The sequence below is a fragment of the Carassius carassius genome, chromosome 27 (genome assembly GCF_963082965.1).
Source record: "Carassius carassius chromosome 27, fCarCar2.1, whole genome shotgun sequence".
NCBI classification, from domain to species: Eukaryota; Metazoa; Chordata; class Actinopteri; order Cypriniformes; family Cyprinidae; genus Carassius; species Carassius carassius.
In genome coordinates this window covers 12293040-12316368 of record NC_081781.1, presented here as the reverse complement: position 1 = coordinate 12316368, position 23329 = coordinate 12293040, and the positions used below count along the sequence as shown (strand labels likewise).

Sequence of the window (23329 nt, the reverse complement as noted above, 5' to 3'; positions counted from 1 at the left end):
CGGTACATGCTGGCGTTTTGCTCACAATGAATTACTTAACAATAATGAAAATTGCTCAAATAAAGTTTTTGTTAGGAGGATACTGTTAATACTTTCAAAGGCGTTGCTTTGTTCGCATGCAGTGCGTGTCTGGAGCAGTATCTGGCCAAATACAAGCTCAGTCCAAACCTTTGGTTCAAATTCTCACGCGCCTTTCCAAGACGCCGTAACAGACGGATACGCTGACGTCTTATTGTAAGCGCCCGCCGTTCATTTGAAGAAATAAAGCTCTATTGTTACTCGCAATGAAGCATGTTCGCTAAAGCCCAGTTGTCAGATCACCAACTGCTTCGATATTTAGCGTGATGTGCGTTCGTAGAGAATCGTATTTTGACACTTGGATCTGGCTATGATCATTCATAACGATCTCATACGGGTATGTTGGTCATTTCTCTGGCATATATCGTACACCGTTAAGGCATTATTATTCGCATACAGTTGCATATTTTAGTAACTCAGTGCACGCGAAGTATTGTATATAACCACTATTGTTTCATATTATGTTCGTCTATTTACATGGCTAATAAAATGAAGTTGAGTGTGGCGAGCGTGAACGTCACCGTCACTGTCGTATCGCTCCATCAATGACATTATATATGCTATGCGATCTGTGCTGTGAAAACAAAATTATGCCTTATTATAGGCGAGACATTCCTTTAACTATCGCGATTCTGAAAAGGCTGTTGGTCAGCGACAAGATAACAACAATGTAATGCAAATTTAACCAAATCTAAAATATGCAGTCCTGTCTGGGACGTTATTATTGTGAAAGATCGCCGTCCAGCGTTTTTCCAAAATGTTTTACGTTTTCGATGATTTTGACGAACAGGAGTAAACTCGCGTGTTAAGCATGATGGACACAACATCATAACGCTCGAGCTCTGTTCGCCAGTAAACGAGCGCGCGGCGAGACCCGAGCACAGAATTATAGCGGCGCCTCAGATATGAATGATGATGGAGGCTGATAACGCAGAGAGCTGGTTTCCTCTGTCAGAAAACGGAAGCACAAGTTTAAACGCGTCGAACCTGGGTTTCCTAAACGCGTCGTCTCTGGTGGGTCTGTGGGGTGATGCTCAGGATAAAGAGGTGGCACAACTGGAGGAGATCCTGCAGGCGCAGGAAAGAGCCTACAAAGATTTCACTACCACCATTCAAGTTTTCCTCCTAATCGGCTCCCTTTTGAGTAAGTAGACAAACACGGGAATTTAAAATGTTTAGCTGTTCATCAGCAAATGTGTGGAGGCTGCACTGGTTTCATGTCTAAATATATTTTAATAAAACAATCACATATAACTGGTTAATTGATGTGATTAACTGCATTATTCAGTTTGAGCCTATTATAAATGAATGGCGAATTGCACTGTGCGTGTGAATATATAACCACTTTAAAGGTTACAGTTGGGGCACAAATTAGATTTGGAATGTGAAAATTTAACAAACATGACAATAGGCTATAGTGTCCGTGATAAATCACATTTTACATTGTATGTTAATATCAAGTGAGAGATGCGAAATTGTAGACGAAGGCTTTTTATTATCGAGCATTCACACAATGATGACGCACGGGTGTTGTGATTAGTCATGCTATAGCAAATCTTTTGTGTAAGCAAGTCAGTGTAAGCCCTGATGTTAAAAATAATGAAAAACAACAAAAGTTGCCAAGGTGACACGAGTCATTTTTACTTAAATATTCAAAAGAAAATCAAGAATTGTGTTAATACCTCGAAGTACACAATTTATTCTGTTGGGAATACCCATAAGCCTTTGTTAAAATAATTTATGTAGGCATGGGAATTTATATGAAGAATTAAATAGGCCTACTTCTCTTTGCAGTATTGCTAATGTTGAAGTAGTTTTTTTGTGTGATTAGCTTTATTTTCCATAACCTGTTGACTTCTCTGCATACACATGGAGGTGCATATCAGAAGTGCAGTTTTATGTGCACTTCTTTTGTGAATGTGTTTATTAAATTATTGACCTCAGCTCAGTGATCGTGTCCTTTGTATGATCTATGATTGTAACTTTCTAAATTAGTAGAAACAACATTTTAATCTCAAGTTGCTTGCAACTAGTTAACTTGAGTAATTTACTCGAAAATCTTTTAGTCAGCGGACAGCTGTCCATATTTTAGATTTTTACATCAGAATTCAGCTGGAGAGCTTATGCTGAGATTCAAATAATTTTGATGACAAATATTTTGCTGTTGTTGACACTTTGTGCAAACATCTTGTTTCTTTCTTTCTAAAAAACAAAACAAAACAAACTGTATTACAGAACAGCACTATTTAAATGATTCACCATTCCAGAGACATTTCCAAGAGAATGTGTTATGATGATTGTGTGAATTCTTACACATTGCCACAAAATGATTATGACAGCTAGAAGCTAATGATCATGTGCCAAACAGAAACTTAGAAATGAGATGTTTTTCCTGGGTCCATTCATGCTTGGACCAATACAAACTGAGATATGTAATGTTTCCTCCGTCAGTATAATGTCACATGCCAGGTTTCTAAAGAGACTTTTTACAGAGCCTCTCACTCTGACAATGATACCTTGAACAAAAAGACTGATTTTTGTTTACACAGATTACATAGGTGCTGTAGAATGCTATCGATAATCCTATCTTCTGTATAATGCAGTGTATTCTGTACCAGTAGAAATGATGCAATGTTTAGATAAAGGGGAAATAGAGTATTCAGAGCTTTCTCGTGGTAAATGAGATTTTAGCATTGTTTATAGTCTATTGTTCTTTTGTACTGCTTGTTTTTTTTTTTACTACGTCAGAGGGAGGCAGTTTCGTCAGACTCAAAACAAATGAGCCATCACATGACTAATTAGCCTGCAGAGCACTTAGTAAATGATCGTAATCTGATGATTTGTTTCTACACTGGATTAGGGCTCAAGTTTCAGAAAAGTTGGTAATTTCAGACATTCATTGTGGCAATGGGTTAGTCATTAATGAACTCTAGTTCTATCCTTGGTGTTTATTTAGCAGACTGTTTGGCTCATGCATTCCAAATGAAAAGATACATTTGTTTTTCTGACTGCTTGTATTCCAGTATCTGTTTACTGCTTATGCATCCAATGCAAAAATATTGAATAGTTCTCAGACAAAGACTGGACATATCATTCAAAATTGAAACTTCTGTAATCATTTACTCACCCATGATCATCCAGAGTTGTATGAAGTGTTTTTTTGTTTTGTTTTTGATGTGGAGAACAGTATTTTGAGAAAATCTGTTTTTGTCCATACCATGAAAGTCGATGGGCACCTGAACAATATTTTGGACCCCACTGACCTTCATTGTATGGACAGAAAAGCTCTGAGACATCTTTCAAAATATCTATATTTGTTTCAACAGAAGAAATATAGTTATAGATCTATGGAGCAACATGAGGGTGAGTAAATGATGACAGAATATTCATTTTTTGGGTAAAGTATCACTTTAAAGGTGTGCATGATATGATAATCTTCTGTTCTGACAATTTTCTTATTTTTCATCATTACTTTTCCATCATTACGATTAAGATTAAGTTAGCCAACAGCCAACATCTGTTTTAATCAATGTTTAACCAACATCAAACATATTAGAAAGAGTTGAGAAACCACTAATCCCTGTGAAGTCTAAAAACCACTGTTAGCCAAGGGCATACCAGAGACTTCTGGGAACAAATGGATGATTGTCCAGCACTGTCAGTGTGCACTCAAAATGTCACCAGGGTAATAACTGAGGCAGCTGCAGATGGATTCCACTGTGCTTTGCATGTTACACATGCATGGTAATGGGAAAATATGAAATTCTTTGCGTAAAAGATGCACCTTCCGACATTGTGCCAAGCATAATAAGAGGTTTGGCTAGAGAGCACCTGTCACCCAAGTGCTCTGTTCACATCAACATCCAAGAAGAGAATCACCTCAGGCTCCATTTCAATTAAAGGCGTGTGAATTCCATCGTGTCCGTGCATCATTTCTTCCAAGTAAATGAATCTTGTGTAGTTTTCTACTTAATGTACATACACGCTTCATTTTCATTTAGCCCCAAGTGAAACGTTTTGACATGCTCTCCCTGATTGTTTTAAATGCTTATCTATGAAGAAATGAAGCCTACTAGTACTATCATCATACTAAAGCTTTGGAAATGCTTATCAGCTACAGCTGTGTTGTCACGTGTCATGCCAAGGAATATTCTGGGTTCAGTAAAAGTTAAGCTCAGTGGATAGCATTTGACTTTCAAATTGTCCCTCGCGGACTACGGAAGTAAATAGGACCAGATTTGGAGTATTTAAAAGCAGAAAAGTGAAGCTTAGTACATATTGTATGTTTTTGTGCATTTCCGTCTATAAATAGCGAGATATATTAAAGTACTTGTAATATTTGACCTGTAGGATAAAGCTAAATCATAATTTTTACAGGGATTTTTGAATTTTAGCTGGTAGATTGTATGTAGTTGTACAGTATACAGACAGTGATACTTTAACCCAAAAATCATGTTAACTTTTTGGCTACTATTGGAACAAGTATTTTAATTATTTACAGATTGGACCCATTCTCTACCATTGTTCTGTAAGTGCTTTACTATAACCTAAATTTTTGCTCTTTCAGAGAAGAGGAAATTTACTTTACCCAACAAGTATCCCACCTCATGTGAACATCTCAATATTAGAAACATTTGGTTTTTATGTGCCTGTGCATACTAAGCTTTTGCTTTTTCCTAAAATCATAATACCCTGCGCTGTGAGGCTTGTTTGTCCTTCTCAGAAGCATAAGAATGCCATACTGTAGCTTATAGGAACCACAAAGGGAACAAGGCTTTCTTCCCCTTCAAATTAGCGTGCAACCTTCAGGTACCTCATTGCCATGGGAACTGCTGTAGACAATAAGATGAAGGTTGCTCATGTCCCATTCACATTCAGCTGTGTCCTTGGGTAATAATAATAATAATAATAATAATAATAATAATAATAATAATAATAATACATTTGATTTATATTGCACTTTACACATAAAGAACACATCTCAAAGTACTACAGGTGCACAGATAAAAAACTGAACATAAAAACAGTCAAAAACAGCAATAAAACAGAATTATATTAAGAAAATGCAATACAAAATAAGTGAGTCTTTAGATTATTTTTAAAAACCTCAATAGATTGTGGCGTCCTTAGGTGGTTGGGGAGGGTATTCCACAGTCAAGGCGCAGCCACCTGGAAGGCCCTATCTCCCATAGTGCGGAGTTTGGACTTGGGGACCTGGAGTTAGTGGCTATCAGAGAAACGGAGATGTCGGGTTGGGTTTTGCCTATTGATGAGGTCTTGGAGGTACACTGGTGCGCTGCCGTAGACACACTGATAGGTCAGGAGACATATCTTATACTCAATCCTGAACCTAACAGGAAGCCAGTGAAGTTTATGGAGGATGGGTGTGATGTGCTCAGATTTACGCACCCTCATCAGAACCCTGGCAGCGCAGTTCTGAATGTACTGCAGTCTCTGCAGGCTCCTGCCAGGGATCCCAATGAGGAGTGCATTGCAGTAGTCGAGCCTGGAGGAGACAAAGGCATGAACCAGCTTCTCTGAATCGGAAAAGGAGAGGGAGGGGCGGAGTTTGGAGATGTTCCGGAGATGAAAGAATGCAGTCTTACAGATAAGTTGGATGTGGGTGTTAAATGATAGGTGGGGGTCAAATCAAACCCCCAGGTTTGTTATAGAGGATGTGAGAGAAATGTCATGGCCAGCAAATGAGTAAATGGTCAGGGTGGAGGATCGGAGTTGGTGTGGGGTCCCAATGAGGAGTCCCAGTTTTGGAGCTGTTTAGCTGAAGGAAGTTGTCAGTCATCCATGACTTTGTCTCCTCCAGGCAGGCAGTTAGAGTGGGGAGTGATGATGTAGAGGATGTGGGGTCCAACCTGACATAGAGCTGAGTATCATCAGCAAGGCAACTCCATGCCTGCTTATGATGTGGCCCAGGGGAAGCATATAAATAGATAAAAGGGTAGGGCCGAGGACCGAACCCTGAGGCACTCCACATGTGACTGTGTGGGGCCTCGACCTGGCTCCCCCCAGGGCCATGTACTCAACTCTATCAGTCAGGTAGGACTGAAACCACTGAAATGCTGTGTGTGAAATGCCGATGAAGTGTTGCAGATAGTGGAGGAGGATGGCGTGGTCAACAGTGTCGAAGGCGGCTGAGAGGTCCAAGAGCAGGAGAAGGGATGGAGAGTCCTGGTCAGCAGCCACAAGCAGATCGTTTGTGACCCTGACCAGGGCTGTCTCTGTACTATGGGCGGAGCGGAAACCAGACTGGAATTTTTCATAGAGACTGTGTAAGTGAAGGTGATTGTGGATTTGGGTGACAATGACTTTTTCAATGACTTTGGAGAGAAATGGGAGGTTAGGAATGGGCCGGTTATTTGATAAAACATCAGGATCGAGGGAGGGTTTCTTAAGCCGAGGGTTGATAAGTGCAGTTTTCAGAGAGATTGGAAAATGGCCAGATTGCAGGGAAGAGTTTATAATGGTGGTGATGAGAGGGCTTAGGAAAGTCATATTTTATTTGATCAGAGCAGTGGGAAGGGGGTCCAGTGAGAACGTTGAGGGTCTCATACTGTGTATGAGAGTCTCAACCTGTCTGTGTGTGGGGAGAATGAAATGAGAGAATGTTGGTGCTGAGGTTGAGGGGATGGATGGAATGACATTGCTGGGTGTTAGGTTAGAATGGATGGTAGTTATTTTTGTGGTGAAAGAATCAAGGAATTTATTGCACTGATCATCTGTACTGTTATTTTGCCTCAGGGTTGGTGGACTGAGAAGATGATTTATTGTTTTAAAGAGCTGTTTTGAATTTCCTGGATTATTGTTAATGATGTTGGAATAGTATTGTGATCGTGCCTGACTGAGTAATTTGGAATATAATCTTTGGTGCTCTCTATAAGCAGTTTTATGGACAGTCAGTGTACCAGTGTTCCACGGGGCAGAGCGTGTAAATGTTACAGTCCGTGTCTTGAGGGGCGCATGGGCATCAAATATCTCTTGCAGTCCGGTATTGTAATGATCGACAAGTGCGTCAGGAGAAGAGTGATGGGCAGATATGGCCAGGTTTTGTAGGTCGTAAGACAGGTGTTCAGGGTTAAGTTCTTTTGTTTTGCGAAAGCAGATTTGTGTTTAGGCTTGTTGAGTGAGGTCAGGAATGAAAAGTCTAATGATATGGCATTATGATCAGATATGCCTAAATCATGTACATGAACATTGTCCAGTACCCCTGGCTTTTTCCAGATATGTATAGCCAGAAGGGCACGCTTCATTAAGTGCAGAATACAGGATACTGACCTAGGCTTGTAACCCTTAACCTTTTCATCTCTTCGTCCCCAGGCAATACTGCAGTGTTGTGGTGCACTTGCTACACCAATGTCTTCAAGTCTGTCACCAATCTCTTCATCAAGAATCTAGCGTGTTCTGGCATTTGTGCTGGATTGGTGTGTGTACCCTTTGACATAGCCTTGAGTGCCAGTCCCCTATGCTGCTTATGGGTCCATACACTTCTGCTGTGCAAAGCCATCAAGTTCCTACACAGGCTTTTCTGCTCTGCCACTGTGCTCAGCTTTGCTCTCATTGCCCTGGATAGGTGAGTGGATATTCATACTAATTCACTCTAACAACTAAGTGTAATTGCTTTAGCTTTGAGGTCACTAAGGGTCTCAACCAAACAATAATTAAAACAATTGATAAAGACAATAATAATAAAATGATCACTTAAGAAAATCTGAAAACACTTACAGTTGTACTCAACCCATGGGCACCAGCTGTTTCACAGATTAGTGCTTCCATAGCAACCTACTCCGCCAGACCCTTTATCAGTTCACTGAATAATTTATTTTGCTTAGCAGCAGAAGCCTTTCTTGAGACCAACATTTTATCACTTCAGAAAAATAAAGACATACATGCAACATGCAGACACAAATCACATAATAAAAAATACTGATTTTCATATTTTAAATTTTGTGCCTTTCCTGGGATTTTCATTATGTATCTAATCAATCTATTTATGTCTTTTTGTACACACATTAAGCAGTTTAACTGTTCTTTAAACAATTCAGTCCTCTAAACAGTGTCAAGGTTATGTAACTAATTTAACTAGGGCTTATTCCGAACCAATTCTAGTGCATCTCAAAAAATTTGAATATCATGGAAAAGGTCTTTATTTTTTGTAATTTAATTAAAAAAGGCAAATTTTTTATATTCTAGATTCATTGCACACAAACCGACACAAACACACTTTCCAAGATGGGTATTTTGACATATTTTGTATGTATTTGTGGGTACAAAAGCAAGAAGAGGCAGATTCGGTATTTAAGTGATTTGAGACACTACTTTGCGTAAGCCCTGAATACCAGAACACTGCGGGTGCTGAATTGGACCCTTTCACATCTTTTTCTGTTTGTTAAACTGCAATTTTTATTTGTTCATTCGGGGCAGGAGAACGCAAACTTCCTGAAGGAGAGCTCAGTTCAGTGTGGCTGTCCGTGAGACGCGGCTCTCGAACACAACGCGCGAGTAACTAGCTACTCAGTTGAGTTTTTGAACGCTTTTGAACTCTATTGAATGTTTAAAATGGCAAGGTTTATAAACACGTGAAAATTATAAGCTTTTGTGACGACGCGCAGCAGTGACCCATCAACTGTCCTGAGGGTCTTTTTAGGCTGGCCTCAGCCAGTTGGTTGAGATCGCCAACCCCCCGCCCCGTCACCACCTTTCACCCAAGTCATAAACGTCAGAATTAAAACAAAAAACTCTTGAAATATTTCAGTTTGTCTGCAATGAATCTAGAATATAAGAAAGTTTGCTTTGTTTAATTAAATTACAAAAAATAAAGAACTTTTCCATAATATTCAGTTTTTATGAGATGCACCTGTATTTAAACAAAAACCATTTATCACAATTAGTGTTATAAGATTTTAATTAATATAAACTAAGCAACTTAGTATTGTCCAATCTCTAAGCAAAACTGGATCTTTAATTGAGTCAAAACTCAGCACGATCAGTGCAGTTCCCAAACCGATTAACTCTTATGAGTCGCTTCTTTTTAGTCAGTCATTCATTGCAACTTGTTTAGTCCGATATGTAGCTAAATGACACTTATGAACTAGTTATTTTAAATGAATCAAACTTATTAGCATGACTAGTGTATTCCAACTGATTCCCAAACAAATGAAACTTATGAGTTGATTCGTTATAGTGAATCAAATCCATTCAGCACAACTAGTCCAGTCCAGTGCTTTGTTCTATTTTGACAATATAGGCAATGGGCCTTTGCCTTAGAAATTTTGCCAATATTTTGCTAAATGTACATTAACAGTGTTGCCTTCCCTTTATTTCACTTCCAGGTACTACTCAGCACTGTATCCACTGGAGAGAAAGATTTCAGATGCCAAATCCAGAGACCTGGTCATCTACATCTGGGTGCATGCGGTGGTGGCCAGCGCTCCTGTGTTTGCTGTAAGCAATGTTACGGATGTCTACGCCACCTCTTCCTGTTCTGATGGCCAGTCTCTTGGACATCTGGTTTACATGATCACATACAGCGTCACCACACTCATTTTACCACTAGCAATGGTGTTTCTAGCCATGGCACTAATCCGCCGTGCACTAAGCACCAGCCAGAAGAAGAAAGTGATCATCGCAGCGCTACGCACCCCACAGAACGGTATTTCCATCCCGTATGTGTCTCAGCGTGAGGCTGAACTTCATGCCAGTCTGTTGTCCATCGTTCTAGTCTTCGCGGTGTGCAGCACTCCCTACACCGCTCTGGTCATATACCATTCAGTGCTGGGGGCTGCAAAAGCCTCGTCTTGGTTACAACTGACTGCCATGTGGCTGCCTAAAGTCTCTCTCCTCACCAACCCGCTGTTTCTCCTCACAGTAAACCGTTCTGTGCGGCGCTGCCTTCTTGATATGCTAGCACGCCTTCATCGCCGCTACAGCCGAAGGAACATGGTCAATGTTGGGGGTCTGGCTGAAGTAGGGCCACTAGGGGGCGAGACTGTGGTTCGCTCTGGTAGTCAACTCCTGGAGATGTTCAATATCGGCCAACAACAGATCTTCAGACCGAGCGAGGATGAAGAAGATAATGAAATTTCCTATGTGGTCTCCGCCAACTTTCAACCCAAAGAAGAAGGAGTGGGTGGAAATGGAGGGGCAGCAAGAGAGCTGCATCAGCCACAGTCAGGGGATGCGGTAAAAGAAGAGGGCTTAGTGTTACCAAAACATTCCCCTATTCAGTCATGTGCCTTCTCCTCTTCACAGGTCGCCCCTGCGACTCCCACGAGCGCTGAGGATGCAACACAGTTTGGTTTCGGGCCATTTGAGTTGCCACCACAATGGCTGCCTGAAACCAGGAACAGTAAGAAAAGGCTCCTTCCTCCGTTGGGTAACACACCAGAGGAGCTGATCCAGACCAAGCAGCCCAGAAGTCGGCCCGAGAGACGCATCAGTAGAAACAATAAAGTTAGTACCTTCCCTAATGTGGATCCATGAAACAGTGCAGTGGATCAAATCATGAAAAGCCAAGAAGAAAGACTGTTTGAATTTTTTTTATCTAAAGCTATTTTGAGATGATTTTCTTTGTGAGTGCAGATCAGTGAAGGACATGGAGAGTATACGTTTACAGTAGGAAGTAAGAGGAATTTACATGCTCTCTTGCTGTCTGTTTGGGCGATTTAATAGACATTCCTTCATCACCATTTACTGACAGAACAGGACATTGATCTTTCACAGGAAATTCAAGAAACAAACGTAAGGTAGGCATGAATTGTATGACATTTGTTTTATTGGAATGGTCAATAAAATTAATCACACTCATTTTTATGTAGATACGTCCATGCTGTGTTGAATCTGACTGATGTGTCCTGACTATATTCTTGAAATATTACTCCACGGCCCATGTTATTTAGCACTATAATCTTTTTCAGATCACTTGAACAGCTAGTTAGAAACGAATGCATTACTCTCAAAATGTAAATATTGTAAATTATATATTTTATGTTCAGTACCATTCATAATCTTTCATATGCTCTTCAAGTCTGCATTTATTTGATCAATATAATGTAAAATCTAATATTGTGAAATAATATTACAATATAAAATAACTGATTTCTATTTTAATATACATTTGAATACATTTGAAGATAAATCACATGATCCTTCAGAAATGATTATAGTATGCTGATTTGGCATTTGTAAACATTTATTATTGTCAAAGTTTTTTTATGAATAGAAAGTTTTATAGAACAGCATTCATTTCAAATAGATATTTTTGTTGTTGTTGTTGTAACATGCAAGTCTTTGCTGTCACTTTTGATCAATTTAACGCATGCAAAAAAAAAAAACATCTTACTAACCATAAACGTTTAAATGGTAGTTTAAGAGTTTAGTTAATACTTTGACTACAATGTAAAGTAGATGTGGGAACATCTTAATCAGTTTCAGGATGCAAATGCTGCCGTGACCACATACACTGTTGTACTGTTTTTGAATTTGTGCTTCATTTTAATGCAGAGAAATGTGCCAAAACCTACAGTCATTGGCAGAAATTTGGACACCCTTGGTAAATATGATCAAAGAGGGCTGTGAAAATTCATCTGCATTGTTAATCCTTTTTATCTTTTTATCTTATTTAAAAAATTCACAAAAATGTATCCTTTCATTTGATAATAAGAATTTAAAATGGGGGGAAATATCATTATGAAATAAATGTTTTTCTCAAATACTCATTGGACACAATTAAGGGCACCCCGAGAAATTCTTATGAGTAGAATATCTCTGAAGTATATTCCCATTCATATTCACAATTTTGAGCACTCCAGTGTGATTATAAACATGGCTTCCTGTTTCACAGAAATATAAAGAGGAGGGAAAACAAAGCGCAAATTCCCTTAATCATCCATCAAAATGAGAAAAACCAAATAATATATTTCGGATGGGCAGCAAAAGATAATTGAGCTTCACAAATTAGTGAAGTGGCTTTAAGAAAAGAGCTAGATCAGTGAAAATTCCTATTTCCACCATCAGGGCAATAATTAAGAATTTTCAATCAACAGAAAATGTTAAGAAACTGCATGGAAGAGGATGTGTGTGAAGAGGAGAGTTGAGGGCTAAAGACTCTCAAAAGACGACAGCTGGAGAACTGCAGAAAATAGTTGAGTCTCGGGTTCAGCACCTACGTCACCACATGTTGTTTGGGAGGGTTTCAAGCTCCAGCATATTCAGTTATCAGATATGACTGGAACTTTAAATGGGACTGGCTTCTATGCTGAGATGAAGCTAAAAAATGAGCTTTTTAGCAGCAAACACTCAAGAAGGGTTTGGTGAACACAGATAAAAAGTATATGTGTACAATGAAATATATACTGCTGTATTTTTGATGTTGTGGGCCTATATTTCTGCTTGAGGTCCTGGACATCTTGTTTAGACACATGGCATCATGGATTCTATCAAATACCAAAAGATAAAAAATCAGTAAGTGACTGAAATCTTATAATAGACCATGTTTGGATCTTCCAAACGTACAATAATCCAAACACAAACCTCAAAAACAACACAGAAATGGGTCACTGAGCACAAAAGCAAGCTTATGCTATGGCCATTCCAGTCCTCTGTCCTGAACAGTATAGAAAATGAGAGGAGTGAACTGAAGAGAAGAAGCACCAACATGGAGCTGGGAATCTAAAGGTTCTAGAGTGATTCTGGATGAAGGAATTGTCTCTGATCGCTTGTCAGGTGTTCTCTTACCTCATCAGGCATTATAGGAGAACATTTAGACCTGTTAAACTGGCTAATGGAGGTTTCAAGAAGTATAGAATAAAAGGGTCCCCTTAATTGTGGCCAATGAGTATTAGAAAAAACATTTATTTCATAATGAAACCCCCCCCCCCCCCCATTTAAAATTTTTATTATCCAACGAAAGGATACATTTTTGTGAAATGTTTTAATAAAAGATAAAAAGGATTAACAATGCAGATGAATTTTCACAGCCCTCTGATCATATTTACCAAGGGTGTCCAAATTTTTGCACATGACTGTATGTGGCTTTATGTGCACATAACACTTAATAATACTTTTGGAATTTCTCAGGAAATGATGGTCCATTATTGAGAAACATTTAAGAGTAATTAAGAGTTCAAATTTGACTTGCTTAGCATTAAGAATAATAACAGTGGGCTTTTATAAAGATTTTGCAAATGTAGATCTGCTTGGTGGGAAACGGAATAGATTTCAATATGTAACTTTGAAATATTTGATCAGTTTGCCTGCAGAGGGCTACGGCTCTTATGTTAGAGAACAAAGAGCTCAGACTGACTGTTTGTATGGTGGGAAACACAATGAGAAACATCCTCCGCTTAGAGGTCATTAGGTGTTGTTTGGAACAATGTAGTGTAATCATACATAAATTATGACTCACAGGCTTTTGTTTGCCTTTTATTGTTAAAATATTTCAGTGCTTTCTCTTCATTATATATTTTCTTCAAAGCCAAGCCATTCTCGGGCTAATCATACTGCATTTTATATATCTTAAATTATAATTTATTTGGAGAAAAAAAAATGTTTTCAATCATATCTTCACAATTATACAATAAATATTAGATCTTTAAATAGCTAATTTAAATGCTGATGATAAAGGGTTATTTTATTGACATTCAAGTGTTTATAAAATACCTGAAAGTCAATTTCATAAAATTGTCTCATTAAATCTCTTCTATTGAGTTCCTTAATAATTGACTAGTATTCAATATACAAACTATGTTTTTCCTCATGAAACATATTTTCATAAAAAGAAACATTGTTTCTCTGAGTTAATCGCCTTTTATTGCAAAAGCAAAGCTAAAGTTTAAGCACTTGCATGTGACTGTGGAAAAAAAAGTATTAAAGACGACAGCATGTTTTTCCCCGTATGCCAGTTTCAGTGTTATTAATTAAAAAGGTGGATTTTAAAGTTGTTTAATGTGTTTTCCAAATCCAGAAACCACTGGCTTGAATTTCTACTTGAGTTACACCACAGTTGGTGTGTGGAATTAACATAATACTTGTGCTCTTTTCCACATTGCTTTAATGTATAAAAAGGTCAAGCAAAAGTGTTGTTTGGAAGTACAATGATTGCCATCCATTTACATGGCACTTTATACATAAAAATAGATAAAAAAAAAAAAAAAATAACACTATTTTCATGATTTCCAGTCCATTAAATAAATTGTCTGATGGAAGCACACGTCTCTCAAATTTAGCTTAACTAAATACCTCAAAATTGAAGGCAAGGGTTCATTAAATTAGAGTTGCCTAGCAACTTATAACCCAGCCCATGGCCTGCATAATGGTTGACTTAATAGGACAAGAGTCTACTGGCTTTTTATTACTTTCGTCCAATTATTTTCATTTATCATCTTAAATAATATTATCCCTGATGTCAGACTTGATATTAAAGGGATAGTTTACCCAAAAAAGAAAATTCTGTCATTACTCACCCTCATGTCTTTCCAAACCCGTCAAACATTCGTTCATCCTCGGAACACAAATTAAGATATTTTTCATATAATCTCACCCTCCATAGAGAGCAAGGACATTACTACGATCAACACACCGAAATGTAGCAAGATACAGCAATAGTCCATATTCCACGATTTTGGAGAATAGCCCAGAACGTAATCAATGTAATCAGTGTTGTTTACGTTCAGTAGACTGCGTGCGCGTATGCTGAATGTAAACATTGCTGATTGCTGTTGATTGTGTTCTGTGGTACTCTCCAAAATGGCAGAAGACTGTAACTCGGGGAGAAGAACTGCTGAATAAATTATGTTATCGTTGTTTTCTTTGTGTACAAAAAGTATTCTCATAGCGTCGTAAAATAACGGTTGAACCCCTGCTGTCACATGGACTATTTTACCAAAGTAGAACTAATTTGGTAGAACTAACCCTTTAAATCTGTTTTATTATTACCAGTATGACTACTACTAATGATAATGATGATGATAATTACATGTGTGTGTGAAATTAAGTCTACAAGTTTTTGTATTTGCATTACTTTTTTTTTCAGGGACTCCTAAGTATGCGTATATGCGTATTTAAAGTTGTAGGCCATATTAGGGTGACATTACATCCTTTATTACCTGGACATGTCCTTGCTGGAATTTGTAAATTATTGTCTAAGTTCTGTTTTTGTTTTCCTCTTGTTTTCATACTTGCTGAAGGTAATGACTGAAAATAGTTTGACCAAATAGCATGCAGTCATCGTACATAATCAACCAATAGTGGCATGCCAGAAAATTGGATTTACAGAGAATTGGTTAAAGCAGTGCAAATGCATACATATAATGTATGAGGACTGTAGACAGCATGTGTAATTAATACATTTTAAGCAATTAAAAAAATTCCAACCAGAACAAGTGTGGGAAAAAAGAGGACATATGGTCACTAGTTATGTGAAATATCCTTTATGCACTGTTAGATATCAAAATCAAAATACGTGGTCTCGGCAGCTTTATGCAGAGTTATCAATAGCACATTGACCAGCTGGGCCCCTGGCCTGAGGATGTCAGCCCTTTACAAGAGAATTCAGCAGCAGAATTGGTCACATCTGATGGAGGCTCACGGCTACAGACTCCTAGACAAGTGTCCCTGTCCAAATGGAGCCCAAATCTCACATCAGTCCAAATGGAGCCCATCTCAATTGTGCCTGCACACCAGCATCCTGCAGCATGATCAGTCTGCTCTGCCTTGAAGGTAGTAGCAGGGAGCAGGATCATTACATCTCAAGTATCATGATCCAGGGACAAGATGACAAAAGGCCTCTCATCTCCCAGCACACGAAATGAAGGTCCAATATGTGCATTTGGGGTTTCTTAAGTAACCATCATGCTTTCAGTTTCCTTTGAACATCGTGTTGAATAACTGGTATATTGCATCAGCAGTATCTAGAAGATCAAGCATAATCTCTATGATGCATTAATGTGACCAAGCATATGGCTAGACAGGAACTTGAAATGCTGTTTTATTGGTTAACTCTAATCCTGTCTGGGAAAAACATAAAGGAACATGATCCATATGTGCCTTATCCTCTTAATTCACTTCAGTGTATGGAAACGTGGATCCCTACTAATGAAATCCTAAGCCTGCCTCCTCAAAAAAGAGCCAGAGGACAGTATATACCAACTACATATGTATTTCAATGAAGTAAAAATGCACTAGATGTCCCTTTTGAAATTTGAAGCAAGGACAAATGAAGCCTACAGAGTACTGTGTCTGTATCCAAAAATATAGGCAATATTCTTCTTGTGATTATGCTGTTTTGAAAAATTACTGTCAACTTAAAAAGGCTCCTCAGCCAGACATGATTGTTAAGTAAACACTATTATCCAGTGTGAATGGGTGACCCAGGACAGCTCTGTAGATTACATTTACAGAGGCAGCCTCCTTTTGAGTTATAAATCAATGAGGGCTTGAGAGACCTAGACCGCATACAGCTGCTTGAGAAATACACCAGGCATTCAACATCATGTGTAGCGAATTGTTTTTTTTTTGCCTCATTCATAAACACGGAACAAAAACTAACTTTTTTTAGTCCGTAATGTGTGTGTGTGTGTGTGTGTGTATAAATATTAAATATGTTTAATATTTAGCTGTCACACAGTACTTCCGTTTACTTACATTAGAGGGCAGTGTAACCTAAGAAAAACTGGGCATTTGAAAAAGTAGATTTGTTTAGGCGTACATGTGAAATTAATTAGGATAATAATATTTCGTATTTCAGGCCAGGTATGCCCTAAGGTAACCAGATATCTGTATTTTAAAATGATTAATATATAATCTACATGCTTAAGGCCTTTTCAACCCACAAAAGCCACAACAGACCTTTAAATAAAAACAGCTCAAGCCTGTCACATGACACACCAATAAACAAAATAGCAGTTTCTAATCAAAATGATTTAGGGATTACCACCATTAGGTATTTTCCAATTTCAGTGCTGAATGAAATATTACTTCAGTCAAAAACTTCAAGTTCAAGAAAACATGTTTCCGAGTCAGAAAAACGAAAAACGAAATATAATAAATCACATTATTAACACGATATTACCACAATTAACAACAAAAATGTATAAAAAAAGATGGATTTTGTTGTCAAACTGAAGGCCTAGTCCACTTTCTTTAAGGCTTTCCTTCAGCTAGAAATCAATAACAGGCCTTTGACTTGAACTGAAGATGATATATTACAGTGTCAAATCATGGCTACGATCGAAAGTCTTGCAAATTCTTTTAAAGAGCTTAAACAAAATTAAATGTAGCCTAAAGATGGACATTAAGCACTTCAAGGTTAGCCTATTGGGATAACATAACCCTTTCATCTTGACATACCAAGGACAAGAGCTGTCATTTACTGAATATGAACTGCAGTTATGCAAATACGAACTGCAGCTGTGTTGCAATCCACACACTGTACAAGACCTGGCATGTTTTCCAGAGGATGCAGAGGATGACTATATTTTTCAATGCTGTTTGCTAGTTGCAAACAAAACACATAATCCAAAAATAGGTTAAAGGAAAGTCACAACGGTATCAGTAAGATGTTATGAGCTCTGGATTAGGGAAAGGCAACAACAACAATTGTTGACAGACTGAATATTTTTTCCAAAGACAATTTGATTAATGTAAAAAATAAAATAAAAACATAGAAAGATGAAAGTTTGTTTTTATTTTATTTTTTATTGCATAGTTGGTCTGTTACTCACCCTTTAAATCAAATGTAGAGTGCTTGGGTTACTGCACTCAGTGGTGCATGTCACGCAGTAGTGTGTTTTTACAGGTAGTAGTGTGTATTGTCTCTGAAGATGCTGTCCTGGAGAGCTCTTTCACTGTCTGTACTTGAACCTCTCATAAAAGAAAGCTTTTCTCAAGAGCTCCAACATTCCCACATTATTAGTTGGTCTACAAAGGTGAGTCGCACTTTCCATTCAGCCAACCTGCTTGTCCAATCACACAGCCATTTTCTCCATCTGAATTCCCTTTAAAATGCTGTCAGGCATCACTGGTACATTGCATTTACTTTCTATTTACTGTTTCACACATACAATGTTGCACAGAAGACCCTAAACAACTTAACAACAGTAGTAGTAACCCTAAACCCAGACAAGCTTGACTGGATAAACTCAGGAGAAGTTGCATAAAATATCCTTATTCAACTGCAGTTTGCAGTACAATAAACTTAATAGGCTATATTTAGTTACAGTATAGCCTATTGCTAGTTTATTTTATGTACTGGTGATTATGGTTTTAGAAAAAAAAATTAAGATCTGCTGTTACCTAGCATTTGACTTTTCTTTAGCTTTTTCACCAGAATAGCCTTCGGACGATTCATTTTATTAAGTAGTAAAGCTTACAACTGAACAAAAGGTTTGGAAGCTGACTTTGCAATTCAGCTATTTTAATGGGAGCTGAATGTTATTTATTTTTTAGGTAAAAAAACCTTTCTATTTAAAGTTTGTTCTGACCACAGCTAAATTAAGATGCACGTTCATAGTCTTTATACACTGCAGAAACTTAATGCAAGTTCAGTTACTTTAAATTTAATGTTGATTTCTGTTTGATTTTCTTCTGTCTACTTTCCTCTAAGGAATTGTCAGAATTAAGCACTTAAAAAACATGTAACCATAGTGTCATGTAACCATCTGTTTTGGGTGTCTTGCTTGGGGGATCAGCTCTGCTTAGCCTGTTTAAACTCAGGTACTGGACAACTGCCATGGAACTGTTAATGTTCCTACAGTTTCCATATTTTAATAATCACTCATTACACATATTCAAATGCTCCACCAACATTCCAGTCCCCCCCAAAAAAACCCTGAATCACTGGACTTAATGACTACAGACCTGTCACTTTCACGTCTGTTGTCATTGTCTTTTGAGCGGCTGGCCCTGTGCTACCTGAAGGACATCACTGGACCCTTGCTGGATCCTCTCCAGTTTGCCTACAGAGCAAACAGGTCTGTGGATGATGCAGACAACATGGGACTGCATTACATCCTGCAACACCTTGACAAAAATGGGAATTATGCAAGGATCTTATTTATGGACTTCAGTTCGGCCTTTAATACCTTCATGCCTGACCTTCCCTCAGGCAAACTCACCCAGCTCTCCACGCCCACCTCTTATCTGTCAGTGGATCACAGACAGGCTGGCAGCAGCTAGTGAGGCTGCATGGGCAAACTCACATCCAGGACTATCACAATCAGCACTGGCGCCCCCCAGGGATGTGTGCTCTCCCCACTGCTCTTCTCCCTGTATACAAATTACTGCACATCAAAGGACCTCTCTGTTAAGCTCCTGAAGTTTGCGGACAACACTACAGGCATCAGCCTCATCAAGGATGGAGATGAGTCTGCTTACAGACAGGAGGTTAAGCAGCTAGCTGTCTGGTGAAGTCTTAACAACCTGGAGTTAAACACTCTCAAAACTGTGGAGATGATAGAGGATTTAAGGAGGACCCCCCACCCCCTTGCACTCTCCCCACTCACCATCATGAACAGCACTGTGGTTGCAGTGGAGTCATTCAGGTTCCTGGGCAACAACATCTCTCAGTACCTGAAGTGGGACAATCACATAGGCATACACCCTTGTCAATCAGCTATAATTTCCCTCTGATTTTAGGAATAAATTATGGGTAAATTTAGGTTTAGTGGTAGGGATTGGGTTAAGTCTGTATTTTTGGATAAAAGATGTTGATCCAGGAACGTCTTACTTGGCTCCGGCAGCTGAGGAATTCAGTCTGCCACAGGAGCTGCTGAAACAGTTCTACTCGACTGTCATTGAGTCCTGTGTTCATCTATAATGGTTTGGTTTAGTTCAACTACCAAAACAGACATCTATTACAACGGACAGTCAGGACTGCTGAGAAGATTATTGGTGCCCCTTTACCCAACCTCCAAGAACTTTACATCTCCAGAGTGAGGAAAAGGGCTAAGAAAATCACTCTAGACCCCTCACACCCAGTCCACTCGCTTTTTGAACTGTTGTCCTCTGTCCGGTGCTACAGAGCGCTGTACACCAAAACAGCCAGACACAAGGACAGTTTTTTTCCACCAGGCCATATCGCACCTGAACAACACATTACATACCTCAGTACTACACATCTGTAAATAACTCATTAAACCTTCATCTGTAAATAGCACATATGCACATTCACAGTTATGTCTATGGATATTTTTCCTTTTTCTGTATATTTTTATTACTATTGTTATCCATAATTTATTGTCTATTCTCTCTTTTTATGTATGTCTGCACTTTGTTTGTATTTTCTGTACTGGAAGCTCCTAATACCAAGTCCAATTCCTTGTGTGTGTGAACACACTTGGCAATAAAGCTATTTCTGATTCTGATTCTTAATGTTCAAAGCTGCCAATGCATTCTATGTTTTTTCGTTTTTTTTTTTTTGCACCACAACCTCCTGAGCATTTTCCAGTTTAGTGACAAATATAGAGTATATGTGAAATATAAAGCCTACGTGGAAGTGTGATTCTTTAATTAATTTAAAGATATACAAACGGCTGAGGAACTTATAGAAGAGTTATCCTGTTTACTCAAAGTTCGTACTTTGGTTTACACAGCTCCATTTTGAGCATTGTACTGTACAATTACAATGAAAAAGCTTTCAATCCATAGATGATCATTTCACGGATGGGCAAGAGCTTTCTTTTAATTAGTAGGAATGAGTAACGGAAAGAATGAGCTGAAATAATGAAGGGCGAGAGAGGGAGCAACAGCTTGAGGCGGTTACAGTCTGGCCATTGACCTGATGGCAAAGATTTTTATTGCCCGTCTTGATTGGAAATGACAGTCTTTAACACAATAATTAGCAATAGGTTTCTAAGCTTCATTAGGTATTATGAGGTCATGCATATTCTGAGTGCAGAGCTATGAATACTAAGTTTACAGTGGATGAACAACCTTGCCAATTCTAATACAAAGGTTTGGGCTAAACTCAAAGTCTGATGTTTAGGTATCATGCACTCACTGCCTCACTGAATCCAAGATGTAAAACATGCATCTTCCACTTATTTTACATGCTATAAGTTTTTAAAGGTAATATAGTGCCCCATCTATATGTCTGTATACATTGCATATTAAGTTTTCTTTTAATCATAATACCATATTAAAATGAACTTAAAATAACTTAACCGAATGAACTCTGAACAAAGTATAATATTTGTCACCTCTGCTTAGGGGACCATGGATTTTTTCACCAATCACCTGAGCTGTAAATACCATGAGGCTAATTATTTTGGCGCTGCAGGTGTTTTAGGGGTGGTTGACAAGTCGCTTCCAAACTCTTAAAGGGGTCATATGATGCGATTTCAATTTTTTCCTTCTCTTTGGAGTGTTACAAGCTCTTGGTGCATAAAGAAGATCTGTAAAGTTGCAAAGTCTAAAGTCTCAAATCCAAAGAGATATTCTTTTAAAAAGTTAAGTCTTGTCCACCCCCCCCCCCCCCCCCCTAAAATGGCTCGTTCTAACAGGCCCCCACATCTCTACGTCACTATGTGGGAAGATTTTGCATAATGCAGGCATAACGCCGTAGCTGATCCATGTTGATCGCTGAGGAAATTCATCAGCTTTGCACTGTGGATAGCCGGATCAGCTTTCACTGTGGACGAAGCGGAGTCCAGCCTGGGATTGTCACATGTGGTTGCCGCTAGCCTAACAGACGCTCCTTCGTAGAATCCGCCGGACGCGCCATTCTCAAGCCGGCCCACATCTGCTCACTCTAAGCCATACTCATTCTAGGCCACGGCGTGTAACGCCTGTTTCGTTGAGAAAGCAAAACTACTTTGTGTGAAATTCTGAAAGAGGACATAACTTGAAATCATGTTTATATCATGTTTATATTGGGTTTATGTTTATGTCTTGTTGCTCCAGCAAGCCAGGGCATCACAATATGTTAAGGGGTGTAACATTTCCGTCACACGCTTGAGGTATTCGACCAATCACAACTCACTGGATAGCTGGCCAATCAGAACACACATCGCTTTTTAGACCATGGAGCCTTGTAAAAATTGATGAGTTTCAGAAGGTGGGCCATAGAGGAGAAACAATAATGTACAGCATGTGCAAAATTATGTGTTTTTTAACCTTAAACTGCATAAACACATTTAATTTAACACCAAATACAACAAATAATGTTCTTTTTAGCAACACCATATGACCCCTTTAAGTAATTGTCATTGCTACTCTTCAAAGAGTGAAGACTTTATATAATAGCGATATCTTTTTGTTTACAGTAATAATTTAGTCAGAAGTGAAGGTTTATTTTGAATGGCTGTCAAAGGAGAAAGATATTTTGCAGGCATATGGTCTAGTAAGGACATTTGCCAGGAGGAGTTAGCACCGAAAGGCCTGCTTACGTTAGTTAAAAACATTTCAAAGTTTCATTATTGTCTTGAATATTGTTTTATTTGGTAATCCTTTTATTTTCCTTTGTTACAGGAATGAAGCTTAACAACTGATTTATACACCCAGTGCTGTATCAGATGTATTGCTATTTAAAAGTCAAACAGAGCAAAATAAGAGACAATGGGTGTTCCGACAATAACCAGTCACATAAGTGAGTCAGAGAGGATCTAAATGTGACATATTACAGGAACCTAAAAAGCCATTAATATACAAAGAAAAACGCCCAACTGTCATATCTTTTACTTTCAGCATACAGTACATACATAAGGACCTTAAAAAATCTAAAAGACTGCGTAAGCATGTATCATCTTCATCTCCTCCATTTCTGTTGCTGCAAGTTCTAGTGAAAATATTTTTTTCAAGAGCCACAGATGATGAAATTTCAACCAGCTGTTCATGCTGAAAGTGATTATAAACCTTTGTATCTGTACCAACACTGTAGATTGATATAGCAAGATGATCAGAGGCTTATTGGTGAACAAGAATAGGCTATACTGTATTAAAATCATATTATATTATAATTACCTATCAGATACTGTAGGTCCTTCAAAGTATCTTGGAGAGGTGAGGTGTCCAAGTCACAACATCTAACTACTGGGGTGCCTCAGTTCTTGGACCACTTCTCTTCTCTGTCTACATGGCATCATTAGGTTCTGTCATTCAGAAACATGGCTTTTCATACCAGTGCTATGCTTATGACACTCAACTCTACCTCTCATTCCATGCTGATGATCCGATGGTAGCTACTCGCATCTCAGCTTGTCTAACAGACATTTCTTGCTGGATGATGGATCATCACCTTCAACAC

At 38.5% G+C, this 23329-nt stretch overlaps 1 protein-coding gene across 1 annotated transcript; it reads left to right on the top strand.

Annotated features, from left to right (window-relative positions):
- Nucleotides 1-808: 808 nt before the first annotated feature.
- Nucleotides 809-10916, top strand: LOC132106753 (G-protein coupled receptor 176-like). Its single transcript, XM_059512722.1, has 3 exons — nt 809-1222; nt 7411-7663; nt 9423-10916. The coding sequence occupies exons 1-3, from the start codon at nt 988-990 to the stop codon at nt 10570-10572; spliced, it is 1638 nt and encodes a 545-aa protein (XP_059368705.1). The 5' UTR covers nt 809-987; the 3' UTR covers nt 10573-10916.
- The last annotated feature ends 12413 nt before the right edge of the window (nt 10917-23329 follow it).